Source organism: Atractosteus spatula (assembly GCF_055471065.1).
Source record: "Atractosteus spatula isolate fAtrSpa1 chromosome 10 unlocalized genomic scaffold, fAtrSpa1.hap1 SUPER_10_unloc_1, whole genome shotgun sequence".
NCBI lineage: Eukaryota > Metazoa > Chordata > Actinopteri > Semionotiformes > Lepisosteidae > Atractosteus > Atractosteus spatula.
Window position 1 is genome coordinate 3,106,639 of NW_028296612.1, and position 23,375 is coordinate 3,130,013.

General features: G+C 54.5%; 1 protein-coding gene across 2 annotated transcripts in view; it reads right to left on the reverse strand.

Moving 5' to 3' along the window:
- The window catches only part of gabbr1b (gamma-aminobutyric acid (GABA) B receptor, 1b), a 91,280-nt gene that overhangs the window by 57,064 nt on the left and 10,841 nt on the right, over positions 1-23,375 (reverse strand). For both annotated transcript variants that reach the window (XM_088908225.1, XM_088908224.1), the window contains 4 exons: positions 12,214-12,300; positions 10,918-11,121; positions 7,479-7,664; positions 3,366-3,383 (listed from right to left, as the gene is read on the reverse strand). In XM_088908225.1, the coding sequence (XP_088764351.1) occupies positions 3,366-3,383; positions 7,479-7,664; positions 10,918-11,121; positions 12,214-12,292 (487 nt within the window). In that variant the 5' untranslated portion in view covers positions 12,293-12,300. The remainder of the gene's footprint in view (positions 1-3,365; positions 3,384-7,478; positions 7,665-10,917; positions 11,122-12,213; positions 12,301-23,375) is intronic.

Here is a 23,375-nt window from a genome sequence, read left to right on the forward strand (position 1 = left end):
CACACACTGACCCCTCCAGGACCAGGACTGGACAGCCCTGCTTTAAAGACCCCTGGAGACTCTGCAGACACACACACACACACACACACACACTGACCCCTCCAGGACCAGGACTGGACAGCCCTGCTTTAAAGACCCCTGGAGACTCTGCAGACACACACACACACTGACCCCTCCAGGACCAGGACTGGACATCCCTGCTTTAAAGACCCCTGGAGACACTGCAGACACACACACTGACCCCTCCAGGACCAGCACTGGACAGCCCTGCTTTAAAGACCCCTGGAGACTCTGCAGACACACACACACTGACCCCTCCAGGACCAGGACTGGACAGCCCTGCTTTAAAGACCCCTGGAGACTCTGCAGACACACACACACACACACACACACACACACTGACCCCTCCAGGACCAGGACTGGACAGCCCTGCTTTAAAGACCCCTGGAGACTCTGCAGACACACACACACACTGACCCCTCCAGGACCAGGACTGGACAGCCCTGCTTTAAAGACCCCTGGAGACTCTGCAGACACACACACACACACACACTGACCCCTCCAGGACCAGGACTGGACAGCCCTGCTTTAAAGACCCCTGGAGACTCTGCAGACACACACACACACTGACCCCTCCAGGACCAGGACTGGACAGCCCTGCTTTAAAGACCCCTGGAGACTCTGCAGACACACACACACACACTGACCCCTCCAGGACCAGGACTGGACAGCCCTGCTTTAAAGACCCCTGGAGACTCTGCAGATACACACACACTGACCCCTCCAGGACCAGGACTGGACAGCCCTGCTTTAAAGACCCCTGGAGACTCTGCAGACACACACACACACTGACCCCTCCAGGACCAGGACTGGACAGCCCTGCTTTAAAGACCCCTGGAGACTCTGCAGACACACACACACTGACCCCTCCAGGACCAGGACTGGACAGCCCTGCTTTAAAGACCCCTGGAGACTCTGCAGACACACACACACACACTGACCCCTCCAGGACCAGGACTGGACAGCCCTGCTTTAAAGACCCCTGGAAACTCTGCAGACACACACACACTGACCACTCCAGAACCAAGACTGGACAGCCCTGCTTTAAAGACCCCTGGAGACTCTGCAGACACACACACACACACACACACACACACACACACACACACTGACCCCTCCAGGACCAGGACTGGACAGCCCTGCTTTAAAGACCCCTGGAGACTCTGCAGACACACACACACTGACCCCTCCAGGACCAGGACTGGACAGCCCTGCTTTAAAGACCCCTGGAGACTCTGCAGACACACACACACTGACCCCTCCAGGACCAGGACTGGACAGCCCTGCTTTAAAGACCCCTGGAGACTCTGCAGACACACACACTGACCCCTCCAGGACCAGGACTGGACAGCCCTGCTTTAAAGACCCCTGGAGACTCTGCAGACACACACACACACTGACCCCTCCAGGACCAGGACTGGACAGCCCTGCTTTAAAGACCCCTGGAGACTCTGCAGACACACACACACACTGACCCCTCCAGGACCAGGACTGGACAGCCCTGCTTTAAAGACCCCTGGAGACTCTGCAGACACACACACACTGACCCCTCCAGGACCAGGACTGGACAGCCCTGCTTTAAAGACCCCTGGAGACTCTGCAGATACACACACACTGACCCCTCCAGGACCAGGACTGGACAGCCCTGCTTTAAAGACCCCTGGAAACTCTGCAGACACACACACACTGACCACTCCAGAACCAAGACTGGACAGCCCTGCTTTAAAGACCCCTGGAGACTCTGCAGACACACACACACACACACACACACTGACCCCTCCAGGACCAGGACTGGACAGCCCTGCTTTAAAGACCCCTGGAGACTCTGCAGACACACACACACTGACCCCTCCAGGACCAGGACTGGACAGCCCTGCTTTAAAGACCCCTGGAGACTCTGCAGACACACACACACTGACCCCTCCAGGACCAGGACTGGACAGCCCTGCTTTAAAGACCCCTGGAGACTCTGCAGACACACACACACACTGACCCCTCCAGGACCAGGACTGGACAGCCCTGCTTTAAAGACCCCTGGAGACTCTGCAGACACACACACACACTGACCCCTCCAGGACCGGGACTGGACAGCCCTGCTTTAAAGACCCCTGGAGACTCTGCAGACACACACACACACTGACCCCTCCAGGACCAGGACTGGACATCCCTGCTTTAAAGACCCCTGGAGACACTGCAGACACACACACTGACCCCTCCAGGACCAGGACTGGACAGCCCTGCTTTAAAGACCCCTGGAGACTCTGCAGACACACACACACACTGACCCCTCCAGGACCAGGACTGGACAGCCCTGCTTTAAAGACCCCTGGAGACACTGCAGACACACACACTGACCCCTCCAGGACCAGGACTGGACAGCCCTGCTTTAAAGACCCCTGGAGACACTGCAGACACACACACACACTGACCCCTCCAGGACCTGACAGCCCTGGGTGGCGTGATTCACCGCAGGAACCTCGGGCACAGACTCAGAGGAGGAACTGATTATCTTTAGTCTTGAATGTCCTCAGAACCTTCAGCAATCCCGCTACAGCCCGCCCGACGGACTGCCAGACCCTGAGACATGAAGCCGGGGAACAGAGCAGGACCGACGATCGCCGTCGCCCAGTTTAGGACTGGTCCCAGTGACAATATTCACCGCTTAAACCCCGTGTCACGAGAAGCTCGGCGATGACACCCTCCTCCGGGACAGCTCGGGGTTGTAGGGGGTCACACCGACGCACCACACGGCACCCTCGCTTAACTGGAAACGGGCTCTTTACACAGAGAGTGGCGGGGGGTGGGAACGGGGGCCGCATGCCGACTGGGGGGCGACGACGACGAACCCCTGAATCGAGAAGCGGGCGGTGCCTGCGCGGCGCGATGGGGCGCTCTCTCCCTCGCTCGGCCCTGTGGGGTCCTGCGCACGGGCTGCGGTGCCAGAGAGATGAAGCTGAACGTTTAATCTCTCTTCCACACATCCAAGAACTCACCGGAACCAGGGACACAGACCCCTGGACCGACTGGACCAGAGTCACAGACCCCTGGACCAACTGGACCAGAGACAAAGACCCCTGGACTGACTGGACCGGGGACACAGACCCCTGACACAGACCCCTGGACCGACTGGACCGGGGACACAGACCCCTGGACCGACTGGACCAGAGTCACAGACCCCTGGACCGACTGGACCAGAATCACAGACCCCTGGACTGACTGGACCGGGGACACAGACCCCTGGACTGACTGGACAGGGGCTCTGAGATATCGTGCTCAATGTAAGGATATTGTTGGTTCTGTCTTACCTAAGTAGTGTCGGTCATCTGAAAAAAAGGAAGAAACAGGAAATGAGAGATAGGACACACAGCTCCAGCGACAGTCTCAGCGTCTCTCACACTGACACACAGCTCCAGTGACAGTCTCAGCGTCTCTCACACTGACACACAGCTCCAGTGACAGTCTCAGCGTCTCTCACACACTGACACACAGCTCCAGTGACAGTCTCAGTGTCTCACACACTGACACACAGCTCCAGTGACAGTCTCAGTGTCTCACACACTGACACACAGCTCCAGTGACAGTATCAGTGTCTCTCACACACTGACACACAGCTCCAGTGACAGTCTCAGTGTCTCACACACTGACACACAGCTCCAGTGACAGTCTCAGTGTCTCACACACACTGACACACAGCTCCAGTGACAGTCTCAGTGTCTCTCACACTGACACACAGCTCCAGTGACAGTCTCAGTGTCTCTCACACACTGACACACAGCTCCAGTGACAGTCTCAGCGTCTCTCACACACTGACACACAGCTCCAGTGACAGTCTCAGTGTCTCACACACTGACACACAGCTCCAGTGACAGTCTCAGTGTCTCTCACACTGACACACAGCTCCAGTGACAGTCTCAGTGTCTCTCACACTGACACACAGCTCCAGTGACGGTCTCAGTGTCTCTCACACTGACACACAGCTCCAGTGACAGTCTCAGCGTCTCACACACTGACACACAGCTCCAGTGACAGTCTCAGCGTCTCTCACACTGACACACAGCTCCAGTGACAGTCTCAGTGTCTCTCACACTGACACACAGCTCCAGTGACAGTCTCAGTGTCTCACACACTGACACACAGCTCCAGTGACAGTCTCAGCGTCTCTCACACTGACACACAGCTCCAGTGACAGTCTCAGTGTCTCACACACTGACACACAGCTCCAGTGACAGTCTCAGTGTCTCTCACACACTGACACACAGCTCCAGTGACAGTCTCAGTGTCTCACACACTGACACACAGCTCCAGTGACAGTCTCAGTGTCTCTCACACTGACACACAGCTCCAGTGACAGTCTCAGTGTCTCACACACTGACACACAGCTCCAGTGACAGTCTCAGTGTCTCACACACTGACACACAGCTCCAGTGACAGTATCAGTGTCTCTCACACACTGACACACAGCTCCAGTGACAGTCTCAGTGTCTCTCACACACTGACACACAGCTCCAGTGACAGTCTCAGTGTCTCTCACACTGACACACAGCTCCAGCGACAGTCTCAGCGTCTCACACACTGACACACAGCTCCAGCGACAGTCTCAGCGTCTCTCACACTGACACACAGCTCCAGCGACAGTCTCAGCGTCTCTCACACTGACACACAGCTCCAGTGACAGTCTCAGTGTCTCACACACACTGACACACAGCTCCAGTGACAGTCTCAGTGTCTCTCACACACTGACACACAGCTCCAGTGACAGTCTCAGTGTCTCACACACTGACACACAGCTCCAGTCACAGTCTCAGTGTCTCACACACTGACACACAGCTCCAGTGACAGTATCAGTGTCTCTCACACACTGACACACAGCTCCAGTGACAGTCTCAGTGTCTCTCACACTGACACACAGCTCCAGTGACAGTCTCAGCGTCTCTCACACTGACACACAGCTCCAGTGACAGTCTCAGTGTCTCTCACACTGACACACAGCTCCAGTGACAGTCTCAGTGTCTCACACACTGACACACAGCTCCAGTGACAGTCTCAGCGTCTCACACACTGACACACAGCTCCAGTGACAGTCTCAGCGTCTCTCACACTGACACACAGCTCCAGTGACAGTCTCAGTGTCTCTCACACACTGACACACAGCTCCAGTGACAGTCTCAGCGTCTCTCACACACTGACACACAGCTCCAGTGACAGTCTCAGCGTCTCTCACACTGACACACAGCTCCAGTGACAGTCTCAGTGTCTCACACACACTGACACACAGCTCCAGTGACAGTCTCAGTGTCTCTCACACTGACACACAGCTCCAGTGACAGTCTCAGTGTCTCACACACTGACACACAGCTCCAGTGACAGTCTCAGCGTCTCTCACACTGACACACAGCTCCAGTGACAGTCTCAGTGTCTCTCACACACTGACACACACCTCCAGTGACAGTCTCAGTGTCTCACACACTGACACACAGCTCCAGTGACAGTCTCAGTGTCTCTCTCACACTGACACACAGCTCCAGTGACAGTCTCAGTGTCTCACACACTGACACACAGCTCCAGTGACAGTATCAGTGTCTCTCACACACTGACACACAGCTCCAGTGACAGTCTCAGCGTCTCTCACACACTGACACACAGCTCCAGTGACAGTCTCAGTGTCTCTCTCACACTGACACACAGCTCCAGTGACAGTCTCAGTGTCTCACACACTGACACACAGCTCCAGTGACAGTCTCAGTGTCTCTCACACACTGACACACAGCTCCAGTGACAGTCTCAGCGTCTCTCACACACTGACACACAGCTCCAGTGACAGTCTCAGTGTCTCACACACTGACACACAGCTCCAGTGACAGTCTCAGTGTCTCACACACTGACACACAGCTCCAGCGACAGTCTTAGCGTCTCTCACACACTGACACACAGCTCCAGTGACAGTCTCAGCGTCTCACACACACTGACACACAGCTCCAGTGACAGTCTCAGTGTCTCACACACTGACACACAGCTCCAGTGACAGTCTCAGCGTCTCTCACACACTGACACACAGCTCCAGTGACGGTCTCAGTGTCTCTCACACACTGACACAGCTCCAGTGACAGTCTCAGTGTCTCTCACACACTGACACACAGCTCCAGTGACAGTCTCAGTGTCTCACACACTGACACACAGCTCCAGTGACAGTCTCAGTGTCTCACACACTGACACACAGCTCCAGTGACAGTCTCAGTGTCTCTCACACACTGACACACAGCTCCAGTGACAGTCTCAGTGTCTCTCACACACTGACACACAGCTCCAGTGACAGTCTCAGTGTCTCACACACTGACACACAGCTCCAGTGACAGTCTCAGTGTCTCACACACTGACACACAGCTCCAGTGACAGTCTCAGTGTCTCTCACACACTGACACACAGCTCCAGTGACAGTCTCAGCGTCTCACACACACTGACACACAGCTCCAGTGACAGTCTCAGTGTCTCACACACTGACACACAGCTCCAGTGACAGTCTCAGCGTCTCTCACACACTGACACACAGCTCCAGTGACGGTCTCAGTGTCTCACACACTGACACACAGCTCCAGTGACGGTCTCAGTGTCTCACACACTGACACACAGCTCCAGTGACGGTCTCAGTGTCTCACACACTGACACACAGCTCCAGTGACGGTCTCAGTGTCTCACACACTGACACACAGCTCCAGTGACGGTCTCAGTGTCTCACACACACTGACACACAGCTCCAGTGACAGTCTCAGTGTCTCACACACTGACACACAGCTCCAGTGACAGTCTCAGCGTCTCTCACACACTGACACACAGCTCCAGTGACAGTCTCAGTGTCTCTCACACTGACACACAGCTCCAGTGACAGTCTCAGTGTCTCACACACTGACACACAGCTCCAGTGACAGTCTCAGCGTCTCTCACACACTGACACACAGCTCCAGTGACAGTCTCAGTGTCTCACACACTGACACACAGCTCCAGTCACAGTCTCAGTGTCTCACACACTGACACACAGCTCCAGTGACAGTCTCAGTGTCTCTCACACTGACACACAGCTCCAGTGACAGTCTCAGTGTCTCTCACACACTGACACACAGCTCCAGTGACAGTCTCAGTGTCTCACACACTGACACACAGCTCCAGTGACAGTCTCAGTGTCTCACACACTGACACACAGCTCCAGTGACGGTCTCAGTGTCTCTCACACACTGACACACAGCTCCAGTGACAGTCTCAGTGTCTCACACACTGACACACAGCTCCAGTGACAGTCTCAGTGTCTCACACACTGACACACAGCTCCAGTGACAGTCTCAGTGTCTCACACACTGACACACAGCTCCAGTGACAGTCTCGTACAGTCAGACAGTCTTGGGGTACAGTGTTAGGCTGTGACTCACAGTGGCAGACTGGTTTGGGGTACGCCCACTTGCCCAGCTTGGTGCAGAGGGAGGAGTTGCGCCCCACGAGCCGGAAGCCGGGGAGACAGCGGTAGTGCAGCTCTGTACCCTCCACTGAGGGGCCGGGGGGGCGCGCCTCTACCTCCCCGTTCTCCAGGGACGCCCAGACCTTCGAGCACATGAGCACTGCGGGTGACAGGGAGGAGAGACTGGGGTTCACACAGCACTGGACACAGAGACAGACACTCAGAGGGACACAGAGAGAGAGGCAGGCAGTCAGAGGGACAGGCAGAGAGAAAGGCGGTCAGAGGGACACAGAGAGAGAGACAGATGTTCAGAGAGACAGGCAGTCAGAGGGACAGGCGGACAGAGGGACAGACAGAGAGAAAGGCGGTCAGACAGGGACAGGCGGTCAGAGGTACAGGTCAGAGGTCAGAGGTACAGGCGGTCAGAGGGACAGGCGCTCAGACAGAGACAGGCAGTCAGAGGGACAGGCGCTCAGACAGAGGGACAGGCGCTCAGAGGTCAGAGGGACAGGCGGTCAGACAGGTACAGGTGGTCCGAGGGACAGGCGCTCAGACAGAGACAGGTGGTCCGAGGTACAGGCGGTCAGACAGGTACAGGTCAGAGGTCAGAGGTACAGGCGGTCAGACAGGTACAGGTGGTCCGAGGGACAGGCGCTCAGACAGAGACAGGCGGTCAGAGGTACAGGCGGACAGACAGGGACAGGCGGTCCAAGGTACAGACGGTCCGAGGTGCAGGCGGTCAGACAGGGACAGGCGGTCAGACAGGGACAGACAGGGACAGGCAGGGACAGGCAGGGACAGGCGGTCCGAGGTGCAGGCGGTCAGACAGGGACAGGCGGTCTGAGGTACAGGCGGTCAGACAGGGACAGGCAGTCAGACAGGGACAGGCGGTCCGAGGTGCAGACGGTCAGACAGGGACAGGCGGTCCGAGGTGCAGACGGTCAGACAGGGACAGGCAGTCAGACAGGGACAGGCGGTCCGAGGTGCAGACGGTCAGACAGGGACAGGCGGTCAGACAGGGACAGGCGGTCAGACAGGGACAGGCGGTCTGAGGGACAGGCGGTCAGACAGGGACAGGCGGTCAGACAGGGACAGGCGGTCTGAGGGACAGGCGGTCAGACAGGGACAGGCGGTCAGACAGGGACAGGCGGTCTGAGGGACAGGCAGTCAGACAGGGACAGGCGGTCCGAGGTGCAGACGGTCAGACAGGGACAGGCAGTCAGACAGGGACAGGCGGTCCGAGGTGCAGACGGTCAGACAGGGACAGGCGGTCCGAGGTGCAGACGGTCAGACAGGGACAGGCGGAAAGACAGGGACAGGCAGCCCGAGGTGCAGGCGGTCAGACAGGGACAGGCGGTCAGACAGGGACAGACAGGGACAGGCGGTCCGAGGTGCAGACGGTCAGACAGGGACAGGCAGTCAGACAGGGACAGGCAGTCAGACAGGGACAGACGGTCCGAGGTGCAGACGGTCAGACAGGGACAGGCGGTCCGAGGTGCAGACGGTCAGACAGGGACAGGCAGTCAGACAGGGACAGACGGTCCGAGGTGCAGACGGTCAGACAGGGACAGGCGGTCCGAGGTGCAGACGGTCAGACAGGGACAGGCGGTCAGACAGGGACAGGCGGTCCGAGGTGCAGGCGGTCAGACAGGGACAGGCGGTCAGACAGAGACAGACAGGGACAGGCGGTCCAAGGTACAGACGGTCCGAGGGACAGGCGGACAGACAGGGACAGGCGGTCAGACAGGGACAGGCGGTCAGACAGGGACAGGCGGTCCGAGGTACAGGCGGTCAGACAGGGACAGGCGATCAGACAGGGACAGGCGGAAAGACAGGGACAGGCAGTCCGAGGTGCAGGCGGTCAGACAGGGACAGGCGGTCAGACAGGGACAGACAGGGACAGGCGGTCCGAGGTGCAGACGGTCAGACAGGGACAGGCAGTCAGACAGGGACAGGCGGTCCGAGGTGCAGACGGTCAGACAGGGACAGGCGGTCCGAGGTGCAGACGGTCAGACAGGGACAGGCGGTCCGAGGTGCAGACGGTCAGACAGGGACAGGCGGTCCGAGGTGCAGACGGTCAGACAGGGACAGGCGGTCCGAGGTGCAGACGGTCAGACAGGGACAGGCAGTCAGACAGGGACAGACAGGGACAGGCGGTCCAAGGTACAGACGGTCCGAGGGACAGGCGGTCAGACAGGGACAGGCGGTCAGACAGGGACAGGCGGTCCGAGGTACAGGCGGTCAGACAGGGACAGGCGATCAGACAGGGACAGGCGGAAAGACAGGGACAGGCAGTCCGAGGTGCAGGCGGTCAGACAGGGACAGGCGGTCAGACAGGGACAGACAGGGACAGGCGGTCCGAGGTGCAGACGGTCAGACAGGGACAGGCAGTCAGACAGGGACAGGCAGTCAGACAGGGACAGGCGGTCCGAGGTGCAGACGGTCAGACAGGGACAGGCGGTCCGAGGTGCAGACGGTCAGACAGGGACAGGCAGTCAGACAGGGACAGGCGGTCTGAGGGACAGGCGGTCAGACAGGGACAGGCGGTCAGACAGGGACAGGCGGTCTGAGGGACAGGCAGTCAGACAGGGACAGGCGGTCCGAGGTGCAGACGGTCAGACAGGGACAGGCAGTCAGACAGGGACAGGCGGTCCGAGGTGCAGACGGTCAGACAGGGACAGGCGGTCCGAGGTGCAGACGGTCAGACAGGGACAGGCAGTCAGACAGGGACAGGCGGTCCGAGGTGCAGACGGTCAGACAGGGACAGGCGGTCCGAGGTGCAGACGGTCAGACAGGGACAGGCGGAAAGACAGGGACAGGCGGTCCGAGGTGCAGACGGTCAGACAGGGACAGGCGGTCCGAGGTGCAGACGGTCAGACAGGGACAGGCGGTCAGACAGGGACAGGCGGAACGACAGGGACAGGCGGAACGACAGGGACAGGCAGTCCGAGGTGCAGGCGGTCAGACAGGGACAGACAGTCAGACAGGGACAGGCGGTCCGAGGTGCAGACGGTCAGACAGGGACAGGCGGTCAGACAGGGACAGGCGGAAAGACAGGGACAGGCAGTCCGAGGTGCAGACGGTCAGACAGGGACAGGCGGTCAGACAGGGACAGGCGGAAAGACAGGGACAGGCGGTCCGAGGTGCAGACGGTCAGACAGGGACAGGCAGTCAGACAGGGACAGGCGGTCCGAGGTGCAGGCGGTCAGACAGGGACAGGCAGTCAGACAGGGACAGGCGGTCCGAGGTGCAGACGGTCAGACAGGGACAGGCGGTCCGAGGTGCAGACGGTCAGACAGGGACAGGCGGTCCGAGGTGCAGACGGTCAGACAGGGACAGGCGGTCCGAGGTGCAGACGGTCAGACAGGGACAGGCAGTCAGACAGGGACAGGCGGTCAGACAGGGACACTCACGGCAGCGGCTGTGCAGGCCGATGTCTGTCCAGGTGCCGTCGGGGAGACACTTGCGGACCTTGGGCCCCACGATGACCCTGCTGCCCCGGCAGATGTACTCGATCTCATAGTCCACCGGCAGGATCTGGACACTGCGGATCTGCTCCTGGGACAGACCCCGGTACCGGATCCCCCCGTCACGAGGGGGACGGATAATAGCACAGCCTGAGAGAGAGAGAGGTCAATACACACACCCTGACTGGACACTCCAGTACACTGAGAGAGAGAGGGGTTCATACACACACACTGACTGGACACTCCAGTACATGAACACTGCACTGAGAGAGAGAGGGGTTCATACAGACACACTGACTGGACACTCCAGTACATGAACACTGCACTGAGAGAGAGAGGGGTTCATACACACACACTGACTGGACACTCCAGTACATGAACACTGCACTGAGAGAGAGAGAGGGGTTCATACACACACACTGACTGGACACTCCAGTACATGAACACTGCACTGAGAGAGAGAGGGGTTCATACACACACACTGACTGGACACTCCAGTACATGAACACTGCACTGAGAGAGAGAGGGGTTCATACACACACAGTGACTGGACACTCCAGTACATGAACACTGCACTGAGAGAGAGAGGGGTTCATACAGACACACTGACTGGACACTCCAGTACATGAACACTGCACTGAGAGAGAGAGGGGTTCATACACACACACATAGACTGGACACTCCAGTACATGAACACTGCACTGAGAGAGAGAGGGGTTCATACAGACACCCTGACTGGACACTCCAGTACATGAACACTGCACTGAGAGAGAGAGGGGTTCATACACACACACTGACTGGACACTCCAGTACATGAACACTGCACTGAGAGAGAGAGGGGTTCATACACACACACTGACTGGACACTCCAGTACATGAACACTGCACTGAGAGAGAGAGGGGTTCATACACACACACTGACTGGACACTCCAGTACATGAACACTGCACTGAGAGAGAGAGGGGTTCATACACACACACTGACTGGACACTCCAGTACATGAACACTGCACTGAGAGAGAGAGAGGAGTTCATACAGACACACTGACTGGACACTCCAGTACATGAACACTGCACTGAGAGAGAGAGGGGTTCATACACACACACACTGACTGGACACTCCAGTACATGAACACTGCACTGAGAGAGAGAGGGGTTCACACAGACACACTGACTGGACACTCCAGTACAGGAAGGACATACTGCGAAGAGACAGACACTCACAGACACAAGGACACAGTACCTCCAGTGGTGGTGTTGCGTATGGCCACAGCGATCGAGGGCAGGACACAGAGTACGGTCACCCACGTGCAAACTGTCATCTTGACACCTGGGGAGAGAGAAGCCAAGCCTTTTCAGACTGCACTGCAGTTCCCCCAGCGTCCAGCAGGTGTCAGCATGCCCACAGGAACGGCACCGAGCTGTGCGTCGCGTCCTTCAGCAGCGCTGCTGGGTTACTGCTGCTCATGTAATACACCTGCTCGCAACACCGCGACACACCCACAGAAGGCTCCTGGAGGCAGCAGCACAGGAGCAAATAAGTCACAACAGGCCAGGCAGTGTATAAGAACCGCATTCACTGTCCTGTTACAACAGGAGCTCCAGTCCCAGTGCAGTAGAACAGTCTGTTACAATAGGAGCCCCAGTCCCAGTGCAGTAGAACAGTCCTGTTACAATAGGAGCTCCAGTCCCAGTGCAGTAGAACAGTCCTGTTACAACAGGAGCTCCAGTCCCAGTGCAGTAGAACAGTCTGTTACAATAGGAGCCCCAGTCCCAGTCCAGTAGAACAGTCTGTTACAATAGGAGCTCCAGTCCCAGTGCAGTAGAACAGTCTGTTACAATAGGAGCTCCAGTCCCAGTCCAGTAGAACAGTCTGTTACAATAGGAGCTCCAGTCCCAGTGCAGTAGAACAGTCTGTTACAATAGGAGCTCCAGTCCCAGTCCAGTAGAACAGTCTGTAACAATAGGAGCTCCAGTCCCAGTGCAGTAGAACAGTCCTGTTACAATAGGTGCTCCAGTCCCAGTGCAGTAGAACAGTCTGTTACAACAGGAGCTCCAGTCCCAGTGCAGTAGAACAGTCTGTTACAACAGGAGCTCCAGTCCCAGTGCAGTAGAACAGTCTGTTACAATAGGAGCTCCAGTCCCAGTGCAGTAGAACAGTCCTGTTACAATAGGAGCTCCAGTCCCAGTGCAGTAGAACAGTCTGTTACAATAGGAGCTCCAGTCCCAGTCCAGTAGAACAGTCTGTTACAATAGGAGCTCCAGTCCCAGTCCAGTAGAACAGTCTGTTACAACAGGAGCTCCAGTCCCAGTCCAGTAGACCAGTCTGTTACAATAGGAGCTCCAGTCCCAGTCCAGTAGAACAGTCTGTTACAATAGGAGCTCCAGTCCCAGTCCAGTAGAACAGTCTGTTACAATAGGAGCTCCAGTCCCAGTGCAGTAGAACAGTCTGTTACAATAGGAGCTCCAGTCCCAGTCCAGTAGAACAGTCTGTTACAATAGGAGCTCCAGTCCCAGTCCAGTAGAACAGTCTGTTACAATAGGAGCTCCAGTCCCAGTCCAGTAGAACAGTCCTGTTACAATAGGAGCTCCAGTCCAAGTGCAGTAGAACAGTCCTGTTACAATAGGAGCTCCATTCCCAGTGCAGTAGAACAGTCTGTTACAATAGGAGCTCCAGTCCCAGTGCAGTAGAACAGTCCTGTTACAATAGGAGCTCCAGTCCCAGTGCAGTAGAACAGTCTGTTACAATAGGAGCTCCAGTCCCAGTGCAGTAGAACAGTCCTGTTACAATAGGAGCTCCAGTCCCAGTGCAGTAGAACAGTCTGTTACAATAGGAGCTCCAGTCCCAGTCCAGTAGAACAGTCTGTTACAATAGGAGCTCCAGTCCCAGTCCAGTAGAACAGTCCTGTTACAATAGGAGCCCCAGTCCCAGTGCAGTAGAACAGTCTGTTACAATAGGAGCTCCAGTCCCAGTGCAGTAGACCAGTCTGTTACAATAGGAGCTCCAGTCCCAGTGCAGTAGAACAGTCTGTTACAATAGGAGCTCCAGTCCCAGTCCAGTAGAACAGTCTGTTACAATAGGAGCTCCAGTCCCAGTCCAGTAGAACAGTCCTGTTACAATAGGAGCTCCAGTCCCAGTGCAGTAGAACAGTCCTGTTACAATAGGAGCTCCAGTCCCAGTGCAGTAGAACAGTCTGTTACAATAGGAGCCCCAGTCCCAGTGCAGTAGACCAGTCTGTTACAATAGGAGCTCCAGTCCCAGTCCAGTAGAACAGTCTGTTACAATAGGAGCTCCAGTCCCAGTCCAGTAGAACAGTCCTGTTACAATAGGAGCTCCAGTCCCAGTGCAGTAGAACAGTCCTGTTACAATAGGAGCTCCAGTCCCAGTGCAGTAGAACAGTCCTGTTACAATAGGAGCTCCAGTCCCAGTCCAGTAGAACAGTCTGTTACAATAGGAGCTCCAGTCCCAGTGCAGTAGAACAGTCCTGTTACAATAGGAGCTCCAGTCCCAGTCCAGTAGAACAGTCTGTTACAATAGGAGCTCCAGTCCCAGTGCAGTAGACCAGTCTGTTACAATAGGAGCTCCAGTCCCAGTGCAGTAGACCAGTCTGTTACAATAGGAGCTCCAGTCCCAGTCCAGTAGAACAGTCTGTTACAATAGGAGCTCCAGTCCCAGTCCAGTAGAACAGTCTGTTACAATAGGAGCTCCAGTCCCAGTCCAGTAGAACAGTCTGTTACAATAGGAGCCCCAGTCCCAGTGCAGTAGAACAGTCTGTTACAATAGGAGCTCCAGTCCCAGTCCAGTAGAACAGTCTGTTACAATAGGAGCTCCAGTCCCAGTGCAGTAGAACAGTCCTGTTACAATAGGAGCTCCAGTCCCAGTGCAGTAGAACAGTCTGTTACAACAGGAGCCCCAGTCCCAGTGCAGTAGAACAGTCCTGTTACAATAGGAGCTCCAGTCCCAGTGCAGTAGAACAGTCTGTTACAATAGGAGCTCCAGTCCCAGTGCAGTAGAACAGTCCTGTTACAATAGGAGCTCCAGTCCCAGTCCAGTAGAACAGTCTGTTACAATAGGAGCTCCAGTCCCAGTCCAGTAGAACAGTCTGTTACAATAGGAGCTCCAGTCCCAGTCCAGTAGAACAGTCTGTTACAATAGGAGCTCCAGTCCCAGTCCAGTAGAACAGTCTGTTACAACAGGAGCTCCAGTCCCAGTCCAGTAGAACAGTCTGTTACAATAGGAGCTCCAGTCCCAGTGCAGTAGAACAGTCTGTTACAATAGGAGCTCCAGTCCCAGTCCAGTAGAACAGTCTGTTACAATAGGAGCTCCAGTCCCAGTCCAGTAGAACAGTCTGTTACAATAGGAGCTCCAGTCCCAGTCCAGTAGAACAGTCTGTTACAATAGGAGCTCCAGTCCCAGTGCAGTAGAACAGTCTGTTACAACAGGAGCTCCAGTCCCAGTCCAGTAGAACAGTCTGTTACAATAGGAGCTCCAGTCCCAGTGCAGTAGAACAGTCTGTTACAATAGGAGCTCCAGTCCCAGTCCAGTAGAACAGTCTGTTACAATAGGAGCTCCAGTCCCAGTCCAGTAGAACAGTCTGTTACAATAGGAGCCCCAGTCCCAGTCCAGTAGAACAGTCTGTTACAATAGGAGCTCCAGTCCCAGTCCAGTAGAACAGTCTGTTACAATAGGAGCTCCAGTCCCAGTCCAGTAGAACAGTCTGTTACAATAGGAGCTCCAGTCCCAGTCCAGTAGAACAGTCTGTTACAATAGGAGCCCCAGTCCCAGTGCAGTAGAACAGTCTGTTACAATAGGAGCTCCAGTCCCAGTGCAGTAGAACAGTCCTGTTACAATAGGAGCTCCAGTCCCAGTCCAGTAGAACAGTCTGTTACAATAGGAGCTCCAGTCCCAGTGCAGTAGAACAGTCTGTTACAATAGGAGCTCCAGTCCCAGTCCAGTAGAACAGTCTGTTACAATAGGAGCTCCAGTCCCAGTCCAGTAGAACAGTCCTGTTACAATAGGAGCTCCAGTCCCAGTCCAGTAGAACAGTCTGTTACAATAGGAGCTCCAGTCCCAGTGCAGTAGAACAGTCTGTTACAATAGGAGCTCCAGTCCCAGTCCAGTAGAACAGTCCTGTTACAATAGGAGCTCCAGTCCCAGTGCAGTAGAACAGTCTGTTACAATAGGAGCTCCAGTCCCAGTGCAGTAGACCAGTCTGTTACAATAGGAGCTCCAGTCCCAGTGCAGTAGAACAGTCTGTTACAATAGGAGCTCCAGTCCCAGTGCAGTAGACCAGTCTGTTACAATAGGAGCTCCAGTCCCAGTGCAGTAGAACAGTCTGTTACAATAGGAGCTCCAGTCCCAGTCCAGTAGAACAGTCTGTTACAATAGGAGCTCCAGTCCCAGTCTAGTAGAACAGTCTGTTACAATAGGAGCCCCAGTCCCAGTCCAGTAGAACAGTCTGTTACAATAGGAGCTCCAGTCCCAGTGCAGTAGAACAGTCTGTTACAATAGGAGCTCCAGTCCCAGTCCAGTAGAACAGTCTGTTACAATACGAGCTCCAGTCCCAGTGCAGTAGAACAGTCTGTTACAATAGGAGCTCCAGTCCCAGTCCAGTAGAACAGTCTGTTACAATAGGAGCTCCAGTCCCAGTGCAGTAGAACAGTCCTGTTACAATAGGAGCTCCAGTCCCAGTGCAGTAGAACAGTCTGTTACAATAGGACCTCCAGTCCCAGTGCAGTAGAACAGTCTGTTACAATAGGAGCTCCAGTCCCAGTGCAGTAGAACAGTCCTGATACAATAGGAGCTCCAGTCCCAGTCCAGTAGGAGAGTCTGTTACAATAGGAGCCCCAGTCCCAGTGCAGTAGAACAGTCTGTTACAATAGGAGCTCCAGTCCCAGTGCAGTAGAACAGTCTGTTACAATAGGAGCTCCAGTCCCAGTGCAGTAGAACAGTCTGTTAAAATAGGAGCTCCAGTCCCAGTCCAGTAGAACAGTCTGTTACAATAGGAGCTCCAGTCCCAGTGCAGTAGAACAGTCCTGTTACAATAGGAGCTCCAGTTTCAGTCCAGTAGAACAGTCTGTTACAATAGGAGCTCCAGTCCCAGTGCAGTAGAACAGTCTGTTACAATAGGAGCTCCAGTCCCAGTGCAGTAGAACAGTCTGTTACAATAGGAGCTCCAGTCCCAGTCCAGTAGAATAGTCTGTTACAATAGGAGCTCCAGTCCCAGTGCAGTAGAACAGTCCTGTTACAATAGGAGCTCCAGTCCCAGTGCAGTAGAACAGTCCTGTTACAATAGGAGCTCCAGTCCCAGTGCAGTAGAACAGTCTGTTACAATAGGAGCTCCAGTCCCAGTGCAGTAGAACAGTCTGTTACAATAGGAGCTCCAGTCCCAGTCCAGTAGAACAGTCTGTTACAATAGGAGCCCCAGTCCCAGTGCAGTAGGACAGTCTGTTACAATAGGAGCTCCAGTCCCAGTCCAGTAGAACAGTCCTGTTACAATAGGAGCTCCAGTCCCAGTCCAGTAGAACAGTCCTGTTACAACAGGAGCTCCAGTCCCTGTCCAGTAGAACAGTCTGTTACAATAGGAGCTCCAGTTTCAGTCCAGTAGAACAGTCTGTTACAATAGGAGCCCCAGTCCCAGTCCAGTAGAACAGTCTGTTACAATAGGAGCCCCAGTCCCAGTCCAGTAGAACAGTCTGTTACAATAGGAGCTCCAGTCCCAGTCCAGTAGAATAGTCTGTTACAATAGGACCTCCAGTCCCAGTGCAGTAGAACAGTCCTGTTACAATAGGAGCTCCAGTCCCAGTCCAGTAGAACAGTCCTGTTACAATAGGAGCTCCAGTCCCAGTCCAGTAGAACAGTCTGTTACAATAGGAGCTCCAGTCCCAGTGCAGTAGAACAGTCTGTTACAATAGGAGCTCCAGTCCCAGTGCAGTAGAATAGTCTGTTACAATAGGAGCTCCAGTCCCAGTGCAGTAGAACAGTCTGTTACAATAGGAGCTCCAGTCCCAGTGCAGTAGAACAGTCCTGTTACAATAGGAGCTCCAGTCCCAGTGCAGTAGAATAGTCTGTTACAATAGGAGCTCCAGTCCCAGTGCAGTAGAACAGTCTGTTACAATAGGAGCTCCAGTCCCAGTGCAGTAGAACAGTCCTGTTACAATAGGAGCTCCAGTCCCAGTCCAGTAGAACAGTCTGTTACAATAGGAGCTCCAGTCCCAGTGCAGTAGAACAGTCCTGTTACAATAGGAGCTCCAGTCCCAGTCCAGTAGAACAGTCTGTTACAATAGGAGCTCCAGTCCCAGTGCAGTAGAACAGTCTGTTACAATAGGAGCTCCAGTCCCAGTGCAGTAGAACAGTTAATACAATCTGTTAATACAGCAGACAATTAATACTATAGACACGCTGTTAGTCCATGACACGGTTAATACAGCACACACTAATACTGTACACACTGTTGTGTCTCAGTGTGAGATCTGTGTCTCAGTGAGAGGTTGTGTATCTGTATGTGTATCTCAGTGTGAGGTTGTGTATCTGTGTGTGTGTCTCAGTGTGAGATCTGTCTCAGTGAGAGGTTGTGTATCTGTATGTGAGTCTCAGTGTGAGGTTGTGTATCTGTGTGTGTGTCTCAGTGTGAGATCTGTGTCTCAGTGAGAGGTTGTGTATCTGTATGTGTGTCTCAGTGTGAGGTTGTGTATCTGTGTGTGTCTCAGTGTGAGATCTGTGTCTCAGTGAGAGGTTGTGTATCTGTGTGTGTGCCTCAGTGAGAGGTTGTGTATCTGTATGTGTGTTTCAGTGTGAGGTTGTGTATCTGTGTGTGTGTCTCAGTGTGATATCTGTGTCTCAGTGAGAGGTTGTGTATCTGTATGTGTGTCTCAGTGTGAGGTTGTGTATCTGTGTGTGTGTCTCAGTGTGAGATCTGTGTCTCAGTGAGAGGTTGTGTATCTGTATGTGTGTCTCAGTGTGAGACACACACCCAGACACACAAACACACACACCCCCCACCCCCGACACTCACTCACACACACACACACACACACACACACACACACACACACTCTGGATAAGAAGGCATTCCTTCCCGATCGCTCCCAGACGTTAATGAAAGCAGGCAGCTCTGCCTAATTCGGTTGCCTAGCAACAAATCGCCCCCCCCCCCTTGCTTGCTTTTCATCTTCTCTCCGACCAAGTCCTCAATCTTTCCCTCCCTCCCTCTCCCTCTCTCTCTCTCTCTCTCCGCCGTCGAGAGGAGCTCCATCCCCGCCTTCATCCCAATATCCATTCGCGCAGATGACAGCCCGCCGTCAGACAGCCTCAAACGATCCTCGCCGCAGACATCTCCCAACGATCCCCGCCCCACACCGCAGAGCGCGGTGAACGTTGAAACTTTCGGCACGGGCCTCGGGAAGTAACCACACCCACCCTGTGGAGTTAAAGAGGAGAGCTGTGACTGGGCAGGAGGCAACAGTGATGCCTCACAGCGCTGGGGGCCCTGGGCTCAGTTCTTGGGGTGCTGTCTCGGTGGAGTCTGCATGTTCTCCCTGTGTAGGTGTGGGGATTCCTCTGGGAGCTCAGGTTTCCTCCCGCAGTCCGGAGACAGGCTGGTGGGTGAACTGGCTTCTGGGAAAGCTGGCCCTGGTGTGTGTGTGTGTGTGTGTGTGTGTGTGTGTGTGTGTGTGTCCTGCTGTCTCGGAGAGACACTTTGGGGAGACGACCTGCTGCCTCAGACTGCGGATGGAAGGAGAGAGTAATGGAAAGATGGCGAGAGGGAGGAGGGAGGAGGAGAGGACGGGGAGAGGAGGAGGAGGAGGAAGAAAGAGCTTGAACGACACTCCGATGGTCTGAGGCCTCAGTGACTGAGACTGTGGGGAGACGACCTGCTGCCTCGGACTGCGGATGGGAGGAGAGAGTAATGGAAAGATGGCGAGAGGGAGGAGGAGGAGGAGAGGACAGGGAAAGAGGAGGGTTGGGAGAGGAGGAGGAGGAGGAGGAGGAAGGAAGAGCTTGAACGACACTCCGATGGTCTGAGGCCTCAGTGACTGAGACTGTGGGGAGACGACCTGCTGCCTCAGACTGCGGATGGGAGGAGAGAGTAATGGAAAGATGGCGAGAGGGAGGAGGAGGAGGAGAGGACAGGGAGAGAGGAGGGTTGGGAGAGGAGGAGGAGGAGGAGGAGGAAGGAAGAGCTTGAACGACACTCCGATGGTCTGAGGCCTCAGTGACTGAGACTGTGGGGAGACGACCTGCTGCCTCGGACTGCGGATGGGAGGAGAGAGTAATGGAAAGATGGTGAGAGGGAGGAGGGAGGAGGAGAGGACAGGGAGAGAGGAGGGTTGGGAGAGGAGGAGGAGGAGGAGGAAGGAAGAGCTTGAACGACACTCCGATGGTCTGAGGCCTCAGTGACTGAGACTGTGGGGAGACGACCTGCTGCCTCGGACTGCGGATGGGAGGAGAGAGTAATGGAAAGATGGCGAGAGGGAGGAGGAGGAGGAGAGGACAGGGAGAGAAATCCAGGGACAGAGAGAGAGAGAGAGAAAGAGAGAGCTCTCTCTTATTTCTCTCAATATTGAGTTCTCTCAATATTTTATAATATGTCTTTGTTGTAAATGTCTGTAACATGTCTGTAGATTTTATTTTACTTCTATTTTTGGTTTTGTTTCATGTAAATATCATTACTTTCATTTGCTTTGGCAACACTGATTGTACCCATCGGTCATGCTAATAAAGCACCTTGAATTGAATTGAATTGAATTGAGTTCTCTCCTGCTGTCGTGAGTCAGTGAGGTGAGACATAACACCTAAGCAGCGTGTTGTCAACACAGCCCCCCTGGGAGCAGAGCCCTGACACAAAGGGGGGGGGGGGGGGGGGGTTTAGGGAGCGACTAAGGGAAATCCTCTCCTCCTCTCAGCGCAGAGGAAGAGGCACTGCATTCTGGGTCGGGTCCAGAACATCACAGAGGAGGTACGTGTATACAGAGGGCCCTTCCCAGAATGCACTGCAATTCTGGAATATATATATACACACACACACACACACGAGGTACATCAGCTTGTACAAGACCAGCCCCAGAATGCACTGGAGTGTGTAACACACATACACACAGACACAGACACACACACAAGATACATCAGCTTGTACAAGACCAGCCCCAGAATGCACTGGAGTGTGTTATACAGACACAGACACACAGACACACAGACACATCAGCTTGTACAAGACCAGCCCCAGAATGCACTGGAGTGTGTTATACAGACACACAGACACACAGACACACAGACACATCAGCTTGTACAAGACCAGCCCCAGAATGCACTGGAGTGTGTTATACAGACACACAGACACACAGACACACAAGATACATCAGCTTGTACAAGACCAGCCCCAGAATGCACTGCAGTGTGTAATGTACAGACACACACACAATAGATACATCAGCTTGTACAAGACCAGCCCCAGAATGCACTGCAGTATGTAATGTAAACACACAAGATACATCAGCTTGTACAAGACCAGCCCCACAATGCACTGCAGCGTGTAATGCACACACACACAATAGATACATCAGCTTGTACAAGACCAGCCCCAGAATGCACTGCAGTTCTGTATGCAACGCACAGACGCCAAGACACGCATGCTGAGGCAGACGGGCACACGCCGAGAGACACGCCTCAGCCGAGACACGCTTCCCTGCCAAGACGGACAGACAGGTGCACGGAGCTGCCTGCTGGGACACGTGCGGAGACAGGCAGACTCACACTGTGGCAGCAGCTGCTGCCTCTCCAGCCTGCCTGGTGCTGATCAAAGCCAGCAAGACAGGTCTGTCGAACGCAGGCAGGACACAGCTCTGACTTTACCAAGTAACGCAGGAGGGACACAGCTCTGACTTTACCAAGTAACGCAGGAGGGACACAGCTCTGACTTTACCAAGTAACGCAGGAAGGACACAGCTCTGACTTTACCAAGTAAGGCAGGAAGGACACGGCTCTGACTTTACCAAGTAACGCAGGCAGGACACGGCTCTGACTTTACCAAGTAACGCAGGAAGGACACAGCTCTGACTTTACCAAGTAACGCAGGAAGGACACAGCTCTGACTTTACCAAGTAAGGCAGGAGGGACACAGCTCTGACTTGACCAAGTAAGGCAGGAAGGACACAGCTCTGACTTGACCAAGTAACGCAGGAAGGACACAGCTCTGACTTTACCAAGTAACGCAGGCAGGACACAGCTCTGACTTTACCAAGTAACGCAGGCAGGACACAGCTCTGACTTTACCAAGTAACGCAGGAAGGACACAGCTCTGACTTTACCAAGTAAGGCAGGAGGGACACAGCTCTGACTTTACCAAGTAAGGCAGGAGGGACACAGCTCTGACTTTACCAAGTTACGCAGGAAGGACACGGGTCTGACTTTACCAAGTAAGGCAGGAAGGACACAGCTCTGACTTTACCAAGTAACGCAGGAGGGACACAGCTCTGACTTTACCAAGTAACGCAGGAAGGACACAGCTCTGACTTTACCAAGTAAGGCAGGAAGGACACGGCTCTGACTTTACCAAGTAACGCAGGAAGGACACAGCTCTGACTTTACCAAGTAAGGCAGGAAGGACACAGCTCTGACTTTACCAAGTAACGCAGGAAGGACACAGCTCTGACTTGACCAAGTAAGGCAGGAGGGACACAGCTCTGACTTTACCAAGTAAGGCAGGAAGGACACAGCTCTGACTTTACCAAGTAAGGCAGGAGGGACACAGCTCTGACTTTACCAAGTAAGGCAGGAGGGACACAGCTCTGACTTTACCAAGTTACGCAAGAAAGACACAGCTCTGACTTTACCAAGTTACGCAGGAAGGACACAGCTCTGACTTTACCAAGTAAGGCAGGAAGGACACAGCTCTGACTTTACCAAGTAACACAGGAAGGACACAGCTCTGACTTTACCAAGTAACACAGGAAGGACACAGCTCTGACTTGACCAAGTAAGGCAGGAGGGACACAGCTCTGACTTTACCAAGTAAGGCAGGAAGGACACAGCTCTGACTTGACCAAGTTACGCAGGAAGGACACAGCTCTGACTTTACCAAGTAAGGCAGGAAGGACACAGCTCTGACTTTACCAAGTAAGGCAGGAGGGACACAGCTCTGACTTTACCAAGTAAGGCAGGAAGGACACAGCTCTGACTTTACCAAGTAAGGCAGGAAGGACACAGCTCTGACTTTACCAAGTAAGGCAGGAGGGACACAGCTCTGACTTTACCAAGTAAGGCAGGAGGGACACAGCTCTGACTTTACCAAGTAAGGCAGGAGGGACACAGCTCTGACTTTACCAAGTAACGCAGGAAGGACACGGGTCTGACTTTACCAAGTAAGGCAGGAAGGACACGGCTCTGACTTTACCAAGTAACGCAGG